Here is a 24,489-nt window from a genome sequence, read left to right as displayed (position 1 = left end):
AAGGCATTCTATAGGAAGCTATACAGTCATTAGCAAAACTTGGCTCCTTTAACATTGAGAAGTTTTAATTTTCTTAAGTAATCGAAGACCTGATAAAGACAAAACACAGAAGTGTTGGTTTTCTGGGAAGAGAAAAGAGAAAAAACCTTTGTTTACACTTTCTTATCAAGAGTAGACCAACAGTCCAAGAAAACTTGTCTTCTTAACAAAGAGAAAAGCAGAATTTCAATCTTGTACCAGTGTGCTTTTCAAACCCATTCATTTCAACCTTGGTCCTGACCATACATAAAATTCTTTCTTAAGGGAGCAAAGGTATTATATAACCTCCTTATATAAGAGGATTTCTGGATGAATGATGATGGTAAGCTTTCTGAGACCAGGAGCCATACCCTGTCTATCTTTGCCGTGATAGACATCATCTGTCAAGTACAGGTGGGAGATTAAAGGAGACCGTATGGCAGGAGGCTGTCAGGAATAGCTTCCTAGGAGAGGCTCCACACCTCCACAACATTCATCTACCCAACAAGTGGGTTGGGAGAGTAGTAGTGTCTACATCGCGGAAGTGAACAACTGAGACACAGGCTAAGCAAACTGCCTGATGCCACACAACTACATGAGTGGTGAATGTGAGATTAAAACCTGGATTTGTCTGGCTCTGAAATGCCTTCCACAACACTAAAACTCAGAAGAGAGAGACAAAGGGGGACCTTCACAGATCTGTACAAGTTGATCCAATCACCAGATTATGAGATTATTCAGAGGCTAACATGTAACCCTTGGGGTTTTCTTTCTCATCTCATTCTTACAGCTGCCTGCATTGATGTTTTTTGATAAACATATGGCTTCCTTTTTTAAAAAATTTTTTAACGTTTATTCATTTTTGAGAGATGGAGAGAGACACAGCATGAGTGGGGGAGAGGCAGAGAGAGAGAGGGAGACACACAATCTGAAGCAGGCTCTGGGCTCCGAGCTGTCAGTACAGAGCCTGATGCGGGGCTCAAACTCACGAACCTTGAGATCATGACCTGAGTGGAAGTCAGATGCCCAACTGACTGTCACCCGGAGCACCCCTATATGGCTTCCTTTTTTTTCTAGAAAACACAATTTCTCAATGACAAAAGTTGGATACTTATCCAAACTAAGGAATATATAGCGATCACTAAGTGCTCAGCCTGAAAAGACCGTTGTATTGCAACTAGTTCTGTCTGTAAAGACAGTAGGATTATAAAATCAAAAGACAAGATGGACTATTTTCTGCTGAACCAAGCATATCTAAAGCACATTAGAAGTTTGAAGCAATATTTTGTGTTATTTTAAGAAATGCTGGGGCGCCGGGGTGGCTCAGTCTGTTGAACGTCTGACAACTCAGGTCATGATCTTGCAGTTGGCAAGTTCAAGCCCCAGCCCCTCTTCGGACTCTGCTGACAGCTCAGAGCCTGGAACCTGCTTTGGATCCTTTCTCTCCCTCTCTCTCTGCCCATCCCCCTCTCATGCTCTGTCTCTCTCTGTCTCAAAAATAAATGAATATTTAAAAAGATTAAAAAAGAAAGAAAGAGGGACGCCTGGGTGGCGCAGTCGGTGAAGCGTCCGACTTCAGCCAGGTCACGATCTCGCGGTCCATGAGTTCGAGCCCCGCGTCAGGCTCTGGGCTGATGGCTCAGAGCCTGGAGCCTGTTTCCGATTCTGTGTCTCCCTCTCTCTCTGCCCCTCCCCCGTTCATGCTCTGTCTCTCTCTGTCCCAAAAATAAATAAACGTTGAAAAAAAAATTTTTTTTTAAAAAAGAAAGAAAGAAATGCTCATGGAGGGGCACCTGGGTGGCTCAGTTGGTTAAGTGTCTGACTCTTGATCTCAGCTCAGGTCTTGATCTCAAGGTCATAAGTTGGGAGCATACTTAAAAAAAAGAAAGAAAAATGAAATGCATGGAATTATTATCTGGTGGTAAGAAAACAACATGTAAAATGATAATAATAGAAATTTAAAAAGGGTATAGATAAAAGTAAAAAAGTATTTTCCAAAGATCTCCCTTCACAAACCTTCTTCAACTTTCTTCTTCATTCAGATAAAGAACCAGTCTTGTTTTAGGACAAAATTATCTTTTTTCCCCTCAACAAAATGTATTTCCATTTCTTCTGTCTTTCTCATATATTTCCTATTTTCCACATACAGAGTTGCTTATTTCCATCAGTCTTAATTACATTTAGCAGAATATTAACTCTTAGAAACCTTAGTCTCCTAGTTACACCTAGTGAAAATTAAGTAGTAACTAATTGTGAACTGTCTGTTACACCAAAATTCTTTAGATCTGAAATTCGTGAATACATTTCACAGTTTCTTTTTTAATGTTTATTTACTTTTGAGAGGGAGAGAGACAGAGTGCAAGTGGGGGAGGGGCAGAGAGAGAGGGAGACACAGAAACCGAAGCAGGCTCCAGGCTCTGAGCCATCAGCACAGAGCCCGACGCAGGGCTCGAACTCACAAACTGTGAGATCATGATCTGAGCCAAAGTCAGACGCTTACCTGGTTGAGCCACCCAGGCACCCCCGTTTCATGGTTTCTAAAAACGTGTGTTTCCAAAGCACAATCTTTCAATAAAGCATAAAGTATGTTCACGAAGACATGGTATGTATGTATGTTATGAGGATACAAATTATCCTCAGTTTCTCTGTGATAAGAAGCCAAAGCATTTAAGCCTACATTCAGTAATCAAAGCATAAGTATTTTCTCAGTTTTGGAAAAGACTTAAATACCCAAATAGTTCAATCCAATTTATCATTTAGCAACACTTTAAAGCTTTAGGTGGAAAGATTTCGAAAGCTATTTTAACAATTGCCCGTGAGAACTTCATGAGACAGACAAAATTAACTGCCATTGTAACCCACCTTGTGCTGACAGATTGCAACAGAAATAACACGAGCTTATTTGACCATTAGCAATCATTGGTAGAATAAAAGTTTTGTATTTAATGCTGATAGGTCTAAAGACATGTCTACCTTAATTAAACTAACAAACTTAACATAGCTTAAATACAGAATGTGTTGCGCCTGGATCAACCTAGAAGTCGGTTTGTTCCCCACTGTCAATTTTTAGTTGGGTCACCTGTGGAGAAATCTGAAGTGGGTGGTTTAAATCCGGAGAGGGGTGCTCTTTGCTCCTTGACAGCAAGGGTAGGAGGAGCAGGAGCCAATGGCAGGAGCCAGAGACAAAAAGGATGCTACAAGAGCCAATTATGCAAACCATGCCCATGGTGGTGCAGAAACAGGAGGAGGTGGAGGTGGAGGTAGAGGAAGTGAGGTAGCACCAGCAAGACTGGAGGCAGATAAAAGCCCAGAGGGCAGAGAAAGAGGACTCCCGGTCCTAAAGTTTATCAGCTTGGACAGACAAACAGAAGCACCTTTTCTTTCCACCAACACAGACTGAAAACAGGTAGTCCATGTCAGGCCAGAGAAGACAGGGAACTTTCCTGAAACAAAAGGAGTTTTGGCATCTCCTTGGGAATATTCCTTAAGGTCTCGAGGTAGACTAACCACAGATGACTGGCTCCAATTACCGCAGCCATTAACCCAGGAATGAACCCCCTCCCCCATACAACAAGACTCAGGCAACATTCATCCAGTTCTCTCAAGATATATTCCAGACCTGACCCAAAAAAGAAGAAGCAAACAGAGAGGAGATGAGTAACTCAGGAAAAAGAGGAAGACATGTGCGCGATCTTGGCAACAACCTGTTTTCAAGAGAGACCAAGTCGGGAGCACATAGAGAACATGACAGAACACAGGCAAGTGATGGATAAACAGAAGTAGAAGGGCCTGAGGCAGCTGAGCCGATGGTGGATTGAGGGGTGCAGGGTGGGGAGAGGGGTGTCCTCGGGCCCTGCTAAATGAGTATGGACGGATCAGGATTTTAGTACAGGGCCATAAAGTCCCGATAATATGGGATTTTGGTCATTTTCCCTGACAAAAAAGGTCTAACTGATAAATAGTATTGAAGTTTAAGGGCCATTTTTGGTCCTTAAGTGGGCCATTTTTTCATCATCCTCCAGAGAATATTGAGGCTGGCCATTATCACAGAAGATGAGATGCTTCTTTAAATCCTGTTGTCCAAATTGACTCCAGTGTGTTAGGAGACAGCCCAAAGGGTAATCCTTTGGGATTGAAGAAGCTGATCCCATAGTGAATTCCTACAAAACAAATGAGGAAAGTACATTAACTATGAGTCCATTACCAAAACCCCCCTCGGTTTCCGAATGGTGTCCCATCAGGAATATTGCCAAAGTTTCCTGGGGTTCAGAGTGGGGGGAGGCGTCCCTCTTTCTTGACTGCTCTGACACCTTTGTACTTCTCAAGAAGGCATGTTGACCTCCCTTCCCTTCCCCATTTCATTCTAGACTACAATAGGTGCTGGTGAATGGACTGAAATGCTGCAGAGATTGGGGCTGCCTCTTTCCATTTGGGGGGAGCCAAAGTATTTGGTGACCAATAATAGTACCCTAAGCTCTAGATCTGGTATTAATGGATGGGGTAGAAGTCTTGGCCCTTGTTAAGAAGGGGCAGCTATTTTATATCATATTAATTGTCATATATCTAAACTAGAAGTATTTTCAATCTGAGAGCAGGATGGAACATGCCAAGCAGCCCATGGGTAAGGACAAAATGAGAGTATGAAAAAATGAAAGTATGGAACTCCTACGTGTTCTGGGCAACTTTCTTTTTCTTTTTCTTTTCTTTCATTATTATTATTTTTAAAGTAGTCTCCATGCCCAACATAGGGCTTGAACTCATGGCCATGAGATCAAGAGCCACATGGTCTACTGACTGAGCCAGCCAGGTGTCCCCAGGTAACTTTGTTGTGAGCTTTATCCATTATCCGGTCCCAAGAGCTCGGTGCCCCGTTGGGTGAGTGCCCCAACTGGGTAATCAATCGCTTCATCCGGTCCCTTTCAGGAAGCACACAGCCTTACATATCTTGGATTTTACGCTCATCAAGGGATCATACCGGGTTATTTAGGAGGAAACTTTACATGGAAGTCTTGAGATTGGTGGCCATCCTAAAGACATATGTGGCCATCCCATGCCCAACAAGAATATATTGGTTAAAAGAACAGGAAAAACAAGGAGAGTCTGGTTTCTGAGACCAACACCATTAGGGCTGATGTAATAGTGTCCAGCTGGTGGCAAGAGTTCATCCCTCTCTGTTGTGTAGCTATGGGCAAGAGTTCCTCTCCTGAGCACCTGGGCAACAGGACATACTCTGAAGGGTCATACTATTCAGGACATCTCTGAAAAAGAAAAACAGGTAAGAAACAAAGACAGGGGTAACAAAGATTTACAAAGTTGCATCAAGCTCCTGAATTCACTCCCTTGTCCCCGTATGGGCCACCAAAAATGTAGAATCATTGAGCACACGGGTCAAGAAAGAATTCTTGAGATGTTGTATATTGCAACTTAGCAAGTTTATTTTAGTAACACGGACAGGGAGCAGAAAGAGTTGTTCTTTTGCTGTGTGAATGAAGCTGGTGGTTATATGCTTAGTGCTCAAGGGGGAGGGGATGTGCAAGGAGTATTAGATCATAAAAATGCCTTCTTCAAATTTCTACTCCGAAAAGTACTTTTGCAAGTTTTCTCTGGTGCTTATCATTGAGTTCAATATTAATGACCAGTGAGATTTATAGGCAGTCATGAGACCCTCCCTTTAAGAATGTAGCAACCAGCTGGTATTTGATTCTTATTGAAACTATGTAGGCTATAGGTAAGCCTTCTGGGCTAACGGTGAACATTTTTCTGCTCCTATCCCTTATCAAAAGGACACATGGGCAGACCAGTTAGCTGCAACTGACAATTCAAGAATTGCTGAGAATCTGAATTTAAAGGGCAGTGGAAATAGTTTAGACAGTTTTGTGGGGTTTATTTCAAATGGGAGCTACTTAACATAAGAATTCTCTCCTCCCCCACTGCTATTTTCTAACTTACAGATTTTGCTACAATATTAAGCCTGATCTCCTTTCCCTCAGGTTTTTTCCCCCCAGGTTGCGGAGGGTCATGCAATCATCCCAGCTCAATCCTCTGCTCTGCACCACACCCTCCTGCGGTTTCCAAATTGCTCTCTTCAAAGCCTCTTTTGTGCTTGGGTTTTTGGTCAGGGAATGGGGGAAGGAAGCAGAGGTAATTAAGCAGGCCAGATGTCTCTGGATATAATAAAAGCGTCGTCACCAGTGGTTAAACGCGACAGTTGGTAAGAACACAGCAGACCTAGCGAAGCTCAGACCTGAAGCCACGCCTGAAAGGGCGGAGCTGAGGCGGGGCTTGGGGGCGGAGCCGCAGCCTGAAACAGCGGGGGGGTGGGGCTGGGGGCGGAGTTTTAGCCTGAGCTCCGGTGGTACCTTCTGCCATAGAGTGGGTTGGAGCCGGAGGCGGGTTTGCTTTGGGAGGGCGAGGTTTGAGACCATGCCCAAGTCGCAGCCAGACTGCAGGTTTTTTGCTTTTGCAACGTCAGAGTAGGGCAGGGCCAGGGGCGGAGTTTTAAGGCCAGTTCTCGGGTTCTCGTATCTGATTGAACCCAGCGGGTCCTGGGGCGGGTCCTGGAACGGGTCCCACTCTGCTTTTGACAGCTCTCTCTTGCAGAGCCGCAGCCGAGTCCCGTGGGTTCGGGAACCTGTAGCCCCGTTCTCCGCGCGTCCCCGTCCCCCCGTGGCTCTGGCCCTGGCCATGAAGCGCATCTTCTCCTGCTCCAGCTCACAGGTGGCGGTAGGTGCCAAAATGTCCGGGAGGATGGGGCTGGGGTCCAAGCCCTGTGGTGACAGAAGTCCTGAGTCCCATCTTCATGCACCATCGCCTTTTCTCTTTATCGGTCTTTCCAGCTCTTCCACTCCCGCAATGCAGCCCGCCAGCCCTGCCTTCCCCAAGACCCTGGTCCTCTAGCCGCCGACTTGCCTTCCTAACGTCTGCCCTCCCCCAAGTTCCTTTCTCTTGGCCCTTTCTTGTCCTCCTAGCATGTACACCCCCAACTTCTAAGATATTTCCTGCAGCCCCTGCCCCTCCCTGAAGGCCGTGTCTACTTTTGCTCTCTCACAGTACTGAACACCAAGCATCTGCTCTATCCCCAGCCCCTGCTCAGCCCCAAGTTCCACTCTATGTCCCAAGTTTTGCCCCACAGCCCCATTTTCAGCCCTGATCTGTCCTTACAACCCTGCCCTCTCATATGGCTCTATCCTTGCTGTTTCCTCTCGGCCCAACAAACTCCCAGGCCAGTGCCTTCCATTAGCCCTGCTTCAAAATCTTCTCTGTCCCTGCCTCCCATCTCCCCCTCCCCCCCCCCCCCGGCCTCTTCCACTCCTGCTATCTCATCAGCACCAGTGGCTCTCTAACATCGCTCCAGACTTCTTTCCAATTGGTACTCCCACACCAGCAGCCTCCTCCTTGCCCCCTTCGGCTCCCTGCCCCTCTCTGCCCAATGGTTGTCAACCCTAGTTTTCCCCCTTTTGCCCCAACCTCCTTCTGCCTGCTCTCTGTGGGTTAATCTTGCAGTCCCCCAGCCTGGCAGGCACTGGTAGAGGAGACATACTTGTCTGGCAGCTCCCCAAGAAACTGGGTAAGTTGCCTGCAGAATCCACCCTGGCCAGCTCACTGCAGTGTCTGGTTATCAGATTGGTTCTTGGACCAGTCAAGACCTCCTGCCTGCTTCTCCCCAGAATCTTCCTTCATTGAGAACCCTTACTCAGTTGCTTAGGCCTTGTGCTCTCTGCTTCCTGGACTGAGTTGGGGAAAGGTGACCATAGGAGAAGAGGGTATAGTGGATGCTCTCTGAGAGCTCCCAGTAGAAGTCACTCTATTCCCCATGTTCTCCCAGAAAACAACACGAGGCCGATTACAGAAGGTGGGGCACAGAGAGGACGTAGCTAGCTGCCTCTTCCCTGAAGATCTCTTATAGAGAGACCCCCTATCGGGGGATGGCATTTTCTGTGGAGATTGGGATTGGGGCTCATTTAGAAGTGAAGTAGCTAGCGACCTGTGGGAATGTTACTTAGCCTAACCTGACTTAGTGGTGTCCCTCAGGAGCAAACATGAGAACAGCTCAGCTCGCTCTGCAAGGGCAGGCCACAGAAGCCTGGACGTGAGTGAGCTATGAGGCAAGAGTAGGAACTCTGTTGAGGCCTGTCCTTGTCCCACTTGTGATTGCTTCTCCCGTCATCTCCACACATGGATCAGCCAATCAAAATGCATTTACTGGCTGACTAGGATAGGTACCAGAAACTGAAGCTACTCAGATTCCGTCTTAACTGATAATGATTTTCTGATTCACACGGACTCTTCCCTAGTCACTGAAAGTCCTCCACATTGCCCTTCCCTTTCCGGTCTGTGCAGTCGGCCTGCTCCTTAGGAATGGGGAAATTATTTCATTTTTCCTGATTCTCCAATCCTTGGTCAGTGTCTCCTTTCCAAGGTGCTGGAGTAAGCAATGGATGGAATGTTGGAATTTGGAAACATCCCTCCCTCACGCCAGCTCTACAGATGTTTGGCTATGAAGAATTTCTACCCATTCTCGACTCTTTAGGGTCATAAGCTCATAGGAAGTGGATTGGGTGGATTTAGAACTATCTAGCTGGAAAGAAAACAGTTGCCTTGGTCAGGATGGATCACAAAAAGCTTAAAAAATAGGCCAGTGTCAGCTGCAAATTGTTTCCTCCTGAAACTTCCTCACCCTTATGATAAATTCCTCCACTCCTTGGGTGGCTAACCACTCTGAACATGTTTGTCAGAGAAACAATGCAACAAGCCTTCCTGGCCACTCCCAAAGTCTGGCTTCCAAGTCTCACCGGAGGATTGCCCCTGCCTGTCTCCACTCCCACCCCCGGGTCCAGGGCCAGATCCCCGCACCCTTAGATTGAGATCAGGAGCGAAGATCAGTGATCATTTTAAAGTTAATCTAAGTTATTCAGAATATAAAGAGCAAAACAAAGACACAAATAAAAACCCGACTCTTATGGTCTCGTTTTATTTTAGTCTGATTGATAGATGATGCTTTTTGAGGGAGTCTTACCTATTAGCTTTCTCTGCCTATGTAGGAAGTAGACCAAAAAATAGCTTTCAACAGTTGGCACTGAATCAGCTTAGAGGAATGTCAATTGCATTAAAAAAAATTTTTTTTTGAGAGTCAGCTCCTGCTTCCTCTAAGGCAGCCTTTCCATTTCCACGCACCTGTCCTACACACATAGCCAGTCTTTCTCTCTCTCCTGTTGGTGTGTCCCATCTCAGTAGGATGCTTATGGGCACACAGCCAGAGATAAGGTAAGGCCACAATTACTTATACAAAGGCCCCTAATCTTGGTTACAGAAATACAAAGCTTATCCTTGTTTTTGAGTCTGCTGATTAATGTGGTGATTGCTCCCTTGAGGCTGTGATGGCAACCCAGTGCCTCTTGTCCAAGGAGCTGGGGTGAGCAGTGGACTGGATCTTGGAATATGGAAGCATCCTCTGTCCTTCATCCTAGTTCTACAGAGGTTTGGCCGTGACGAATTTCCACCTATTCTAAATTCTTCTTAGGGTAACAAGATTTTAGGAAACAAACAAGGTGGATTTAGGGGCGCTTGAGTGGCTCAGTTGGGCATCTGAGTCTTGATCTTGGCTCAGGCCAAGGTCTCATGGTTCGTGGGTTCAAGCCCTGGGTCGGGCTCTGCGCTATCAGTGCAGAGCCTGCTTGGGATCCCCTCTCTCTCCCTTTCTCTCTGCCTCTCTCTGTCCCAGAATAAATAAATAAAACTTTAAAAATATATATATTTAAAAAATCAGGTGGATTTAGAGCTCTCTAGTGGAAAGAAACGTGCCTATGTTGCTAAGACCCACCTTCACCATCTCTACAGCCTGGCTCTTATGCATTGGCTGATATGAGCAAGATCCCTGCCTCCCGTTCCCCTGTATGGAGAATTCTGAACCCAGAATTTCTGGCACATCCAAAATGTGCCCAGCAAGGCTAGGAAGGATGGGGATTGGAACTAGCATTTATTGTGCACCCACTATGTGGCATAGTGCTAGGTGCTTTATAGCACATTATATCACTTGGAAGCTGAGGTTCAGAGAAGTCGTTACATGCCTAAATTCACAAGGACAGAACGTGTTAGAATCAGGATTTTAAGCGGAGGACTTCCGATTGAGATCAGCTGATGGCAGTGTCCTGCGGTGGAGGCGTAATTCTAACTTTCTGCTTTTTCTGGCTGTAACTCGTCCTCAAGGGACATTGGATAACATGTTCCTACATCCCAGAGTCTGTTGGTATATGGAGCAGACACTTTGTTTATTTTGCCCTTGGAGACTTAACCTGTTTGGAGACTCTTCTCTGTGCAGGGAGTAGCGTCTGAAGGTGGGTGGCTTTGCCCCGGAGGCCGCCTTAGACAGCGTACATGGAAATAAGTAAACCCTCTTCCACAGTAGGGCGTGTGGTCTGGTGGTGAGGACCAGCATTGGGCGTCAGGTGGCCTGGGTTGTGATCTCAATTTCACCACTAGTTTGTGGTGTGACCCTGGACAGTTATCCAGCGACAGTGTGCTTGAGTTTCTTCTGCTGTCAGATCAAATAATTTCAGCCCTGCCTGCTTTCCAGGGATGTTGAGAGGCTAATTGAAACAGCACTTGAAAAAGACTGTATGGAGTCACAAGGGCTGTACTAGCCTGAGAGCACTCTTAGGGCGTGGGCGTTTCAAATCTCTCCTGCTTTTGCAACATAGTTTGCCCTGGCTATGAAAATAGTATCCCAAAATGAGTTATAGGGCTGCCGTAGACCCTATTTTTTTCCACCTCCTCCCAAAGCCTCTTTCTTGTTGCGATTACATCTCATAAAATGTAATGTATCACCCCCCAGCCCCTCCCACTTCCTGTTTGGTTAGAAGAATACATACGCTCGCTCGTAGGGTTCTTTACAGGTTACAAAGAGATTTTATATACCTCATATGAGGTTAGCTCATTTAATGCTCACAGCGTGATGAGGTAGTAATTATTTCCCACACGTTATAGATGGGGAAACAGAGGTGTTCTGTCGCTTGTTCTGGGTCCCAGAGGTGAGAAAGTGGCCGAACCAGGCCCCGAACTCGGGCCTGCTGACAAAATGTGCATCCAGGACCCTTTTCACCATAGCCCAGATGTTTGCATCCCTTCCCCTCTTCTGGATCCAATCAGGCTGTTCTGTGCTCTCAGCCCTGGGTGTTTCCACACAGCTCTCTCTCCTTCACGCCCTGCCATACCTCAATTATTGTAATTACCCCGCCACCTGCAAAAGTCAAGCGGGAATGATGGAACAATGCATGCAGGTGTGGCTGTTGCCGGGGACAGCTGCTCCCTGCCAGGGTGAAGAGGAGGGAGGCCTGGGGAGGGAGGGGGACGGGAGCTGCCTCCTCAAGCCTAGCTAGAGACCTATCTTTGCCTTTGGGTGGCTGTGCCATGGAAGGGGACGGAAAGGGCATAGAAATGAGATGGGAAAACAGAAACTCTGCTTTCCCTCCCAGGTTGGGGGCCCAAAGCCGAGGGGTAGAGATGGCATGTATGGCTGGGTATTTGGACTCCTAGCCGTGGTGTAAAGCTAGGTGCCTTGGCGTCGCAGAAATCTGAGGACAAGAAGCAAAGCAGCGTGGGGAGATGAGCGGTAACGTGAGCCCAACTGGGAGTGGTTGGTGTGGTTCAGTTTGCTCGGGCAAGACCTGGAGAGCCAAAGGGAAAGTCGTCGTGGCTAGGATCGCTCTGAGCTTGTGCACCTGACAGCAGTAATCACATATGATGATTTAAAAAAAAAAAAAAAGACATCTGAAATACTCTGCATCCAGTACTCGAACATGACCGTAAACCCAGTAGTCTACAGGGCCGACAATAACCAGCAGTGGTTTCTCAGTACAGCACGGAATGATCTAGGCTGAGGGACTTGTGGCATGTTGGAAGGACCTCGGCAATGTCTCTCTTCTGTTGCCTGTCATCCTTCTTTCCTTTTTCCACTCCAACCCCACCCCCTTTGTTCGCACCATTTGTGGCCCTGGACCAGGTGGAGAAATGGAACCGCCGCGACCAGAAGCTGCTGGAGGCAGTGCAGCGGGGGGATGTGGGACGCGTGGCCTCCCTGGCCTCGAGGAAGTCGGCCCGACCCACCAAGCTGAACTCGAGCGGCCAGTCCTCGTGAGTAGCCCCTCCCAAGCACCCTCCCTCCCCTTGATATGTGGTTCCCTTTGAAAGTCCTAAACCCCAAGATCAGGTAGGACCAGGGAGTGCCTACAGCCTCAGAGCCCTTTTTGTCTTAATCGGAAAGCGTATTGGTTAGGGTTTGCTATGGATCGAGTGCTACACATGGTGAGAGAAGAAGCTATCCTGAGTCCAATCTCACAACCCAGGTTGACAAAACTGGCAAAAAACAAAACAAAAAAACCAGACAGGAAGCCCATGAAACAAACAGAAAACGGTGTATTTCTAATAACAACGTTTATTTATTGCAAGGGTAGGATGGTGTGTAAGCTTGAGCCATTAGGAACCAAGTGGTAGCCATGAGCATCACATAGCTAGACAGAGTGATCCGGACAGGAGGGACATTATCCCTGTCTCTGCCCAAGTGAGCCTTCAAGTGTCCAGTCCGCTGCTCTGCTCTCTGGCTGCCTTGTTCTAGGACAGTCCCAGTCTGTAAAGGCCCATGTGGTCAGAGCAACAGGTGGTTAGCTATGCGCTCCCTGGACACCCCTGCAAGAGTCTAGGTTGCTTGAGACCTGTAGCTCTTATTTCTGTCTTTGCTTCCCAGCCTCCTCTGCCTTTGTGACAGTAAGCCACATAGCCTTTTCCTCAGAAAGTCAGGCTCGGGGAACTTCCCTGTCTGTTGTGGGGATTGGCTCTGGGGGTGAAGGAGTACAGCAGGCAGTGCTTACAAAGCCTCCCGCATCCCTCATCTACTGGTCCCTTCATCCTTCTGTCCCTTGGCCTTGATTCTGGCAGGTTTCATCTGGCAGCCTCCAAAGGCCTGACAGAATGTCTGACTATCCTGCTGGCAAATGGAGCTGACATCAACAGCAAAAACGAGGATGGTGAGTTAGACCATGCACTGGGCCAAGCTGTTGGCCTCTCCTTTTACAGCAGCAGTGGCGGGGGTGGGGGGGGGTGGGGGGACACCAACTGCCGGAAGTTCTAACTGTGGCCCCCACATCTTCCTCACCGGCTCTGGCCAGCATCCTTCCAGGGGCTCCCCTCTCTGCAAACCCTTCTCTGGGTTTACCTCACCCCTACTCCTACCTCTGCCAGGTACCAGGCACTGGGGGAACAGGAATTTCTGGCCCCATGGGGCTGAGAGCTTGCTTCTCTCTCTAATCTCCCCCTGATTATCTGTGCGTCTCTTGCCTTCCCTCCCTGTGAGTCATCGGCTTGCATGGGGCCACCCGCCCTCCATCTCCCCTTCTTTCTCTTTCCAGGAAGCACTGCCCTGCACTTGGCCACCATCTCCTGCCAGCCACAATGTGTCAAAGTCCTGCTGCAGGTAACAGAAATCTCTTGATACTACTTGTGGGAAGGGAGGAAGTGGGCCTAGAATCTTCTAACTTTGTCTTATAGTCGTCACAAGCAACATTTGGTCAAATGGACCCCTCTCATCCCCCTCTCATCAGCAAGAGAGCTGATAATCACGTATTCATTAATTCACAAACTTTTATGTAACGCCTACTATGTGCGGACACCATGCTTCATGCTGCCCTTGAGGGCCGGTCATAGAGCTGTGTTCCCAGGGACTGCCTGCCCGTCATTCACATGCCATTGGCAGAGCCCCTGCGGAGGCCAACTGCTGAGTGGCTGGGCAGGTGGCCGGAGGACAGAGGTGTTCACATCCACCCCAAATTCTACCATCTGTTTTTAAGGAGCTTGCAGGCTAGGAGCACTAAGACAGATACATAGGTGAAACGACATGCAGACAATCTAGAAACTGGTCTCCAAAAGGCACAGTTCAACAGGCCACGGGGCAAATGGCTCTTCTGCTTTTGTTCTTCCTGGCCCTTTCCAAGTTCCCCGATTATGATCCTAAAGTCCCAGGCATGGACCCAGGTGTCATTTTCCCTAACGTGCTTCTTTGCCTATAATCTGATTTTTTCTTGGGCCTTAGGTTTAGGACCCAGGGCTGAATTTCAAGGCTGCTTATCATCCACCAGGGGTGGATTGGGCTTGCCTAGTAGTTGGCCAGAGCCACGGTCCTCCTTCCCCTCCCCATAGTACTATGGAAGCTGGTGCCCTAAGAGGGGGTATGTGATAAGAGTGGACCCACCATGCCCCATGCTGCTCTCCTTTGTGGCTGTTTGCAGCATGGTGCCAACGAAGATGCTGTGGATGCAGAGAATCGTAGTCCGCTGCACTGGGCAGGTATGTGCCAGGGGACCGGTGGGAAATGGGGTGGCTGCAGGGACCAGCGGGCGGAAGGGGAGGGAAGGCAACATTTGGGGGGCAGGGCAGGCCAGGGCTGACTGCTGAAATGGTTGGCGGCGATGTTGGGTCATAGTCTGACTAGGTGTCTTTCCTGCTTCTTCTTAACCCAACCATCCCTCCCCCAGCCTCCTCTGGCTGTGCCTCAAGTGTTCTCCTGCTGTGTGACCACGAAGCCTTCCTGAACGTCCCAGATAATGTGAGTATCCACTGGGCGGTGACCTTCGCAGGGAGGCTGCTACTCTCTCTCCCTCCCTCTCTCTCTCTCTCTCTCAGAGCTTGACTGGCTCAGCTCCATGACCGTGGCTGCACACACCTCCTCTTCCTTCTCCCTCTGCTCCTCCTCCTCTTCTTCATGGAGAGGTTAGGCCTTATCTCCTGGAGGACTTCTCACCCTTCAGAAAGGAGTATTCAGCCCCTGAATCTGGGCTTTTTTCTGGAGAGATGTCGGGAGAGGGCAGTTGGTAGAATTGTCAAGCCCCTGGCTCCCCCTGGATCCTCATGAACTCCCCTCCCTTCCCACAATCTGTGCAGGACGGACGTACACCCCTGATGATCGCATCGCTGGGTGGCCATGCAGCTATCTGCTCACAGCTACTGCAGAGAGGTGCCCAGGTTAATGTCACGGACAAGGATGCCAAGTGAGCCTTCCCCACCCCCCTTCCCAAATCCAGACATTGACCGCTCTAGAAAGGAGCCCCTGGGCAAAGTGTGTGTGTGTGTGTGTGTGTGTGTGTGTGCGCGCGCGCGCGCGTCTGTGTGTCTGTGTTTTGGGGAAGAAGGAAGACTAGTCTCTGTTTTCTTGGGAACCTCCTTCCTTCTGAGCAGTTGCTCAGAAGGCACAGATGACTTCCTGGCACAGATGACTCCGGGAGTGGAATCGACGCTTCTGGGTTCATTTGCTTAATTTACTGGTTTTCAAACTATCTTCTAAGCAATGGGATCCTTTTGCCAATAAAGAAGTCATGCAGCACCTCAATATAGAAAGTAGATGAACACAGAGCCCTTCAAATTGGCCGCCGGCTTTCTGATGCTGCACCTCCGAGGAACGGCATTTGAACAGTTCTGGTCTGCTCGAACGCTTTGTCATTGGCTGGCACTGGTCTGTGGTTCTCCTTGCTGCACCGAGTGAGATCTGACTCTGAGTGGAATTTCTGGAACCAGGACTCCTGGATTCCCTGGGAAGGCCTATGCCCAGATCTGTCCCAACCCACAGGTCGGCTCTGATCCTGGCCTGTGAGAAAGGCAGCGCGGAGGTGGCCGAGCTGCTCCTGAGCCACGGGGCAGACGCAGGGGCGGTGGACAACGAGGGGCACGACGCTCTGCATTATGCTGTACGCTCGGAGGACAGGGAGCTGTGGAGGCTGCTCCGGCAGGCCCTGCTCCGGCAGGGGCGGCAGGGAGGTAAGGCAGGTTCCCTTCCGTAACTTCGAAGTTCTCCCGGATAGCCTTAGAATCCCAGAAGCTTCTTAGAATGCCGTTTGTTCCTGGACAAAGAATCCCTCTATCGTCACTAGCTAGTGGAATGTTGATTTACTTATTGCTGCTACTTGTGAAATGAGCCCAAATTCTCAAAAGCATGGTCACAAAGTCCCTTCATGCAGCCTTGTCTCGCTGAAGGCAATTCTGCCTGGTACTATCGCTAGCATTTATGGGTTGTGATCGTAAATCTATTCGTGAGATTTGACAGTCAGTCTCCGTCTCCCCCACTAGGCCGGCCACTGGCTGTTTTGCTCACCAGTGAGGTCCTGGTGCCTATAACCGTGCCTGACACAGTGCCCAATAAATAAGTGAGCAGACAAAATGAATGAGCTGGCCGATCTCTGGGATGGTGAACCGAAGATGCTAGATAGTCAGGGACCCTTTCAACGGGGGTGGCTCCTGGCACCATGAAGACGTGTGGGAAGGTTATTGCATCGAGGGACTGTTCCTCTCAGAAAAAGTCTGAAGATAAAGTGTGGGCTGGAAGAGGACCTATCTCTGCTCTCATCTCCCCCCCTGCTTTTTTGTATAGGTCAGGGGCTTGCTCAACATCTGGATCTTACATCCCAGGTAAGACCCTAAGTGCCTTTTGCCTCTGACCTTCCCCACCCCATCTCCCTCCCCAGGCTATCTCACTGGGATATCTCCCAGGGAGTGGTCTTCGGGGCATCAAGACAGTCTAAGAGAGGAAAGGCCATCCGGGGGCTGGGCTAGCTGCCCGACTTCACTATTCCTTTTTTTATGTAGGCCTCCCCATCAGAGTCTCTGGTGGGTTCTCCACCCCAGAGCCCGTGGAGAGCGGAGCCCGAGGAAGAGGAGGAGGAAGACCCATGCCCGGATGAGTGGAGGCGGAAGTATGAAGAGGAGCAGAGGAAGGTTTCTCAGTTGGAGCAGGAGCTGGTGCGAAAGACGGAAGAGAGCGAGGCTCGAGCTGCAGCCTGCCTGGGCCTGGAGAACGGGATTCGAGAGCAGGTGCAGGAGCTGGGGCTTCTCCTATCACCACAGCCTGGGACTCCAGGAGGGCAGGGCTCTAGTCTCCGGCCTGGAGGAGATGGCATGGAGCAGGGTTGTCCCCTGGACCTTCTGGCCGAGCGCATTCAAGAACTAAAGAAGCAGCAGCAGGCAGCAGCTGCAGCTGCAGCTAAACGGGCGTTAGCTTCTAAGAAAGCAGAGGATTTGGTCTCGGGGGAGGTCCTGTATGAATCCCCTGGAGGGGCCCAACCGGAAGAACAGGGGCCACCCCAGAGCCCCAGGTCTGAGACCATTGGGAAAGCCACAGGACAGCAGCTGACCACCAGCGGTGGACAGGCCCTTGACCCTGATCACACCGACAAGCCACGTGCTGGCCAGAAAGAGGGGCCTGGGGCCCCAGGGGCTGAACCAGCAGGCACGGTGGCTGCACCAGTGGGCCCCGGAGACGTGAACCAGCTCCTGCTACAACTGAGGGAGGAGCTGGCCGCGGTGTGGCGAGAAAAGGATGCCGCCCGAGGGGCTTTGTCAAGGCCGGTCCTGGAGGGAGCTCTGGGGACACCCCGGGCCGAGGCTGCGGCGGCCGCCTGGGAGAAGATGGAGGCCAGGCTGGAGCAGGTGCTGGTGAGGCTGGACAGGGCCAAGGCGGGATTACCCGTGAGCCCTGACGCCGCTGCCCGGCCCAGAGAGGGAGCCCTGCACGCCGGCCCAGAGACCACCTCCGAAGAGAATGAAGGGGGGCGGCCAGGGGCTCCTGGGGCTCGCGGAGAGCCTCTAGGGGCCCCCGCAAGGGGACAGGTGCCTGGAGGAGGTCCGGCCAAGGGACGGTTGGAGAAGGAGGTGGCGGCCCTGCGGCTGAGCAACAGTAACCTGCTGGGGCAGCTGGGGCAGCTGGGGCAGGAGAGGCAGCGGCTGCAGGGGGAGCCGCAGTCCCTGAGCCAGCGTCTGCAGCGGGATTTCGTCCCCAAGCCGGAGGCGCAGGACCAGCTGCGGCAGTTGCGGCGCAGCGTGGGGCTGCTGACAGATGAACTGGCCGCGGAGAAGGAGGCCACCGAGCAGCTGCGGCAGCGCCTGGCCTCCCAGAGCAGTGGCCTCCGCGGGCTGTGGGACGACCTGCCGCCGGACGTGGTGGGCAGGGGCGTCGCGGGGCGCACGGCGGCCGAACCCCTGGAGGAGCTGCGGGCCTGCATCCGCGCCCTGGCCGACGGGCACCGCGAGGCCCAAGACTCGCTGGCCCGGCTGGAGCAGGAAAACCGGCGGCTGCGCGGGTCCCCCGGCCCCCGCGGGGAGTCACCCGGCACCTTCTCACAGGGCCCAGTCTCCCCCCAGGTGGCCGCTCTGGAGCAGGACCTGGGGAAGCTGGAGGAGGAGCTGCGGGCCGTCCAGGCCACGATGAGCGGGAAGAGCCAGGAGATCGGGACGCTGAAGAAGCTGCTGTACCAGGCCACTGAGGAGGTGGCTGAGCTGCGGGCCCGTGAGGCCGCCAGCCTGCGGCAGCACGAGAAAACGCGGGGCTCGCTGGTGGCCCAGGCCCAGGCTTGGGGCCAGGAGCTGAAGGCCCTCCTGGAGAAGTATAACACGGCGTGCCGGGAGATGGGCCGGCTGCGCGAAGCCGCGGCAGAGGAGCGGCGCCGCAGCGGGGACCTGGCGGCGCGGGCCGCAGAGCAGGAGCGCCAGGCCGCCGAGCTGCGCGGGCGCTCCCAGCAGTTTGAGAAGACGGCCGAGGTGCTCAGGGACAAGGTGGAGCATCTCATCGGGGCCTGCCGGGACAAGGAGGCCAAGGTGAGCGGGGCGAAGCAGCCATCGGGGAAGGTGTCCGTGCGGCTCAGGGTTCGCCGACACGCACCAGCCTTGGTTTAGTCAGTTTCATACCGCTGAACCGAACTCCCGTCATCTGCAAGGACCACGCTGTGTTCTCCGGGCTCTCGGGGATTTGGGGTTGAGATTGGAGGTAAGGTTAAGGTATAGATAGAAGAGAGGAGGGGGCTTAGGTATTCGAATGTGGGACTCGGGGTTAGAAGCGGGGCGGCCAGGCCAGAGCTAGCCCAGGCCCTGGACTGCTAAGGTTTATTAGCACGGGTCTCTTCAACAGTGCAGATGCTGTATCAGCCCAGCAAGAGGCCTGAGGTCCGTCGGGGTGGGTTGCTGTGGTTTTGCTGGGGTTCGGAGGAGGTGACTCAGGGGCCGATGGGTTTAGAAGAGTAGGCTAGCCTGGAACACCTCCCTCTCCCCTTTCCACTTCAGTCCCAACGAGTTCTACCTAAGATTGCCATCAACAGGGAGAGCCCCCATGCAAATTAAAAAGTTTGAAAACCCCCGTGTTAGAAACCGGAGTTTCCCAGCGACTACTCCAATAGTCAGTGTCAAGTCTCCATGTTTCTAGGAGACGTGTTTGAGGAATCTGAAAAAATCAATTTAGAAATGGATGTAGTGATTTTAGAACTGCCTATGAAATGAATGAGATCAGTTGTCTTATTAAAGGTTGTGTGTCTGGTCAAAGGTAGAGTGATTTAAAAATATAGGGCGTATATGTTTTTTGGAATGTAGAGTGCATACCAAGAGAAGGACTGTTACGCAGAATAGGAATCAGTGTGGGTGGGGCTAAGTAAAGAAAGGAGGAATTTTGTGTTGGTGTTGAAGGAGAAGATGCATGTAGACAAACCTGCAAAAGAAAATTGTGGGGTCTGGCATCGTCTGGATTTGAATTTCAGCTTCAAAACTTACTGCTTGATCTTGGGTGAGTTATCTGAACCTCTAAGTCTCTTATCTAGGCCTCATCTATAATCTCCTCTATGATATGGGGACAATAACAGGGTTTTCATGAGCATTACATTAATAAGATACTATATTTAAAATACTCAAAACAACTTTTGGTAAATGGTAAGCATTCAGTAAATAAAAGCGAGCTATGTTTAGTGTCCCTACTACTGCCGTTTCTATTACCGCTGGTTACCATTAACCAAGTTTGTGCCTCAGCCTCACAAACCACAAAAACAAAACTCACTTCTATTTCCCTCGGTGGTCAGCAGCCATGAGTAGATCAGGATTCGGTACAGAGTGGAGAGAGAGCACCAACAATGAATTCAAAGAGATCTTGGTTCAAATCATTATTTTGTTACCTATTAGCTGTATGATCTTGACAAATTACTTAACTTGGTCTCCTTATCTACAAAATGTGAATAGTCACACTTCTCTCAGAGAAGTCTTGCTCTTCTTGGGACAGAAGAAGAGCTGTTTTGGGTATGAATTGAGACAATGCGTGTAAAATTTCTGGCACATATTCTATACCCAATAAAAGAAAGCTGACCTTGACCCTGGGTGGTGTCAGGGTGGGAAGTGACTTGGGCCTCATTGGTCCCCTTTCTTTCCTTCTGGCCTCAGATCAAGGAATTGTTTTATTAACATTTATTTATTTTTTGAGAGTCAGAGAGAGACAAAGCACAAACAGGGGAGGTGCAGAGAGAGGGAGACACACAATTAGAAGCAGGCTCCAGGCTCTGAGGAAGCGGTTAGCACAGAGCCCGATGCAGGGCTCAAATCCATGAACCGTGAGATCATGACCCTAGCCAAAGTCGGTTGCCCAACCGACTGAGCCACCCAGGCGCCCCTTTAAAAGTTTTTTTTTTTTTTAATTAACCTTTATTTATTAGATCAAGGAATTGTTGAAGAAGCTGGAACAGCTTTCAGAGGAGGTCTTGGCAGTGCGGGGAGAAAATGCTCACCTTGCCTTGCAGCTGCAGGTATGTTTTGGCCCTCAGGGAAATGGACACCACTAGGGAAGAGGGTGGGTGGCCCATGGCAGTGAGGTATGCGTGGGAGAGATTCTGGGAATTGCAGAGGCCTGGCCAGGTGGGGGTCCAGGTTGGGCCATTGATGGGCCGAGGGAGACCACGTGGCACAGCTAACCACTTCATTCTGTTGTTCCTCATGCTGTGGGGAGGGAGGGTGGTGGTGACATGTCAGGGTGGGTGTGCTGGGGTGTGGGGTGGGTGCATAATCTCTCACCGGTGCTCACTCCCAGGATTCCCAGAAGAACCATGAAGAGATCATCTCCGCCTATAGGAAGCACCTGCTGAATGCCGCTCAGGTGAGCCCGGGAGGGTCTAGGGACAGAGAGTCGGGCAGGGGGCATTGCATTTGGGGTCCCTCCTCCTACATGCACATACCTGTCATTTGTGTAAAGCTGGACTTTGTTTGTTTGTTTATGTTTATTTATTTATTTTGAGGGGAGGGTGCAGAGAGAGAGAGAGAGAGAGAGAGAGAGAGAATCCCAAGCAGGCTCCACTGTTCAGCATGGAGCCCGACACGGGACGGGATCTCACGAATATGAGATCGTGACCTGAGCCAGTATCAGGAGTTGGCTGCTTAGCCAACTGAGCCACCCAGGCGCCCCAGAAAGCTGGACTTTAGATGTTTCAGTGCCAGGTCTCCGGATCTCATTAGGCAGATCAAGAGTGGTTGTGCATGGATGTGAGGGGAGAGGCATTTGCCTTTCCTCGTCAATTCTCTAATCTACTGCAAGGCCTTTTCCTGTCCCTTATGCCCTTTCTCAGTTTCATCCTGAGCCAAATTATCCCTCACCAAGGAGGAGAGGTGGGTGGCTTGCTCCTTGCTTAGGAAGAATAACAACTACAAAGAATCGAACATTTGTTGTGCTCTGCTTTATAATCATAGTTTTTAACCCTCGTAGGAGTCCCGGAAAGTAGACATCATTATCTCCTTGGAAAGACAAGGAAACAGCTGTAGAGAAGTCACATACTATAAAGCAGGGGACATAGTAAAACAGCATTCGACTAAAGCACAGAACGATTCCTTATCTGTCTCTCCCCATTTTCTGTTTTTCATCTCCTTTTCTTTCCTTCCTGTCACTTACAGGGTTACATGGAACAAGATGTGTATAATATTCTGCTGCGAATCCTCAGCATACAGGAAGAGTGAGGCAGTCGGGGCCCTGAGGGGTGTGCAACTTCTCCTGATTTCTCTGTTGTGAGTTGTGGGTCAAGGGTGATGGGGGAAGCAGCCTGGAGAAAGGACTTGGGAAAGAAAAGAGAGGGAATTGGAGTCTCTTTTTGCCCCATGTGGTGGTGGCTGACATTAGGGAGCCCTGTGCGGTGTAGATCATTTGAAGTGAGGTCAGTTGAGAGGACACAATCTGCGGAATCACTGGGTAGAGGCGGGAGGCAGGGGGCAAGTAGACTGAAGGGGACCAACGTGGGATGGGGACCGAGACTTGTTGAGTAGCTCTCCTAAGGCCCCGGGCTAGAGACGCCAGGGAAAGACAGCCACGATGGCAGAGTGGCAGGGTGGGACTCTGTGAACCCCAGAATCTCTCCTTCACCTGCACATCATTCATTCAGAGGGTAGTCACCCCAGCTCTTCCTGCTGCCATCGTGCATCTTCTCCGGTCCAGGTAGATGACGTCCCTTTTAGCATCTTGGCGTGGGTGGGAGGAGGCTGAGGAGATGGAAATGTGTGCATTTCACTCCTGAATTTCTTCTTTCAGGGAGTAAGAGCATCCCTGGCTTCCAGAGGCTCCATCAGGCTTTGGAGGGTGGGGCCAGGCATGGGGATGGCATGGGTGGGGCTCCACCTGACACTGTGGACCCCAGACCTGAGAAACTGAAGCCTGGAGTCGGCATGAGACCAGAGGAGATGCACGGAGGCCAGCTCTATGGAAAATAAAGCAGGAGGCGGTGTGGTGTTGGGTGTCCCTGCTTTCTCTGTTCAAAGGCGAGTGGGGGAAGGAAACTTTTTTTAAAAATCACAAATGGCCCCCAATTATGATCCATAGTAAGAAATACACTACATCGTGGCACATCTAACTTGAAATAGTATTTACCCTTACTATTTTCTTTCTAGGATGTTCTCTGCTGTTATTCTCCACTGAAAAAAATATTGCTCAAAATACGCCCATCCGCCCATGGGTCAAGACCCACAGGTTGAAAAATAGCACTCTGTGAAAATGGAGATCGACACTCTTTCTCTTTCTCAAATCTGTCTCTAATCTTTTTTCTCTATCTTGTGATTCCTGCGTCCACTATCTTTTTTTAAGGAGGAGAGACTGAGAGACCTGGAGTTTCTTCAAGATGTAGAATCTAAAATATTTGATGGTGTGTCAAACCGGGCTTCTAGATCTGAGGCACAGGGCTCACATGGTCTGTGTTCTTTGCCCAGGTACCAACAGGGGTTAAAAGTCTGATTCCTGGGGAAGGGAGGAAGGGATACACAGAACTGGCTTCTTCCCTCCAGTTCTGTTCTCAGACTGAAAACCGTGGATCTCTCTTGGCCACTTCCCATGGGTCTCCTCCCCTTTGTGTCCCTCCACCAGCCAGACTGCCAGGTGTGGGAGAGGCAGCAAATTCCTCCCCAATCTGGAACTGCGTTTGGCCCCCTCCTTGGTCCTTCTCCCAGCCTACCCCCTGCTGGGTTAGGCTGGGTGGGAGGCCAAGGTTTGGCAGTAAACAGCCTGCCTGGGTTGAGAGGAGAGTGTGGAGGGGCTGCTTCGAAGACAGGGGCCCACAGGGGGGCTGCAGGGCCTGGCTCCAGGGTTTGGGCCAGAAGAGAGCAGCGGGGTGTAGATCACATCCTAGAGAGGATGAGCGTCAGCTTTAGGATTTGTGCAAATGGGCACAGGACTGCTTTTGGGCGTGAAGAATGGAGACCGGAGGGGTTGATGGAGAAAGAGAGGGTACAGCTGCCAGAGGAAGAGCATCTGAAGGATTGAGTCCTTTCCATTAAGGGGAACAGAACCTCTCTTTTCTTTGAGTTACCAAAGAATCTCAAAGGACTGTTACAATCATTATTTATGGAGTGGTGGGAAGGGTGGGAAGAATGAAGAAACTGTTGAGAGAGAGGGGTCCAGACAGGGGGAGATGGTTTGGCTAAGTTCAGGTATGAGTCAGGAAGCAGCTTCGGTAATGGGAGCTGATCCCAGGATGGCTGAGTTATGGGAATGGTCAGTGATATGCTAACACAGGATGGAATGTTTCCAGCCCCTGGTCTTCCCAAATGGTGTCCCTCTGTACAACCCCATAAACTCTTACCCCAACGACCCCAGGCCCTGAAGTTTTCCTTGATTTCAAAAATAAATCTTTCTTTCCCAAAGTAACTCTAGTCCTAAGTTTGTCCCTATCCCTTCTAGGCTGTCTGCTGAATGCGGCTTAGGTAGGGACTTCTTACTCCTCTTTTTGCATCCCCCTTCTTCAGGCGTCAGATGTAGGGGTATATGGGTGAGAGTAGGTGAAGCTTGGTTGCCACGATAGGGTCAGACTATTTCTTTGAATGCCTTCCGTCTGGAACTTGGTCTGGATTTGTAGTCTCCCTCCTCTGTCTGATAACATTAGTTCATTAAACTGACATTGAACGAGTCTACTACGGGCCAGGCTCAGAACAGAGTGAACATCTCAGAAAAGATTCTTGTCCTTACTGAGCTGGCATACAGGATCAAAATCAGGCATCCTGGTTCCTACTTTTCAGTTGTCCTGTAGGGATGCTGGAACTTCCAACCTCAAATTAACTATTTAAAAAAATTTTTTTTAACATTTATTATTTTGTTTTTGAGAGAGAGAAAGACAGAGTGTGAGTGGGGGAGGGGCAGAGAGAGAGGGAGACACAGATCAGAGGCAG

The 24,489-nt window shown here is 50.3% G+C and overlaps 1 protein-coding gene across 3 annotated transcripts; it reads left to right on the top strand.

Annotated features, from left to right (window-relative positions):
* Positions 1–6,520: 6,520 nt before the first annotated feature.
* On the top strand, positions 6,521–23,967 carry ANKRD35 (ankyrin repeat domain 35). Of its 3 annotated transcripts, XM_027051468.2 has the most exons (14): positions 6,521–6,741; positions 12,017–12,147; positions 12,949–13,037; positions 13,419–13,483; positions 14,295–14,352; positions 14,541–14,611; positions 14,947–15,053; positions 15,629–15,816; positions 16,427–16,464; positions 16,642–18,645; positions 20,514–20,603; positions 20,885–20,950; positions 21,739–21,849; positions 22,723–23,967. In XM_027051468.2, the coding sequence occupies exons 1-13, from the start codon at positions 6,703–6,705 to the stop codon at positions 21,799–21,801; spliced, it is 3,009 nt and encodes a 1,002-aa protein (XP_026907269.2). In that variant the 5' UTR covers positions 6,521–6,702; the 3' UTR covers positions 21,802–21,849; positions 22,723–23,967. The 3 variants fall into 3 exon arrangements, with proteins under 3 accessions (XP_026907269.2, XP_026907267.2, XP_026907268.2); XM_027051466.2 differs by lacking the exon at positions 6,521–6,741 and having other exon boundaries at positions 11,353–12,147; XM_027051467.2 differs by lacking the exon at positions 6,521–6,741 and having other exon boundaries at positions 11,353–12,147; positions 22,367–23,967.
* Positions 23,968–24,489: the final 522 nt, after the last annotated feature.

This window comes from Acinonyx jubatus, chromosome C1 (assembly GCF_027475565.1).
Source record: "Acinonyx jubatus isolate Ajub_Pintada_27869175 chromosome C1, VMU_Ajub_asm_v1.0, whole genome shotgun sequence".
Lineage (NCBI taxonomy): Eukaryota > Metazoa > Chordata > Mammalia > Carnivora > Felidae > Acinonyx > Acinonyx jubatus.
Note: the sequence above shows the minus strand (reverse complement) of the source record. Positions and strands in the feature narration are given on the sequence as shown.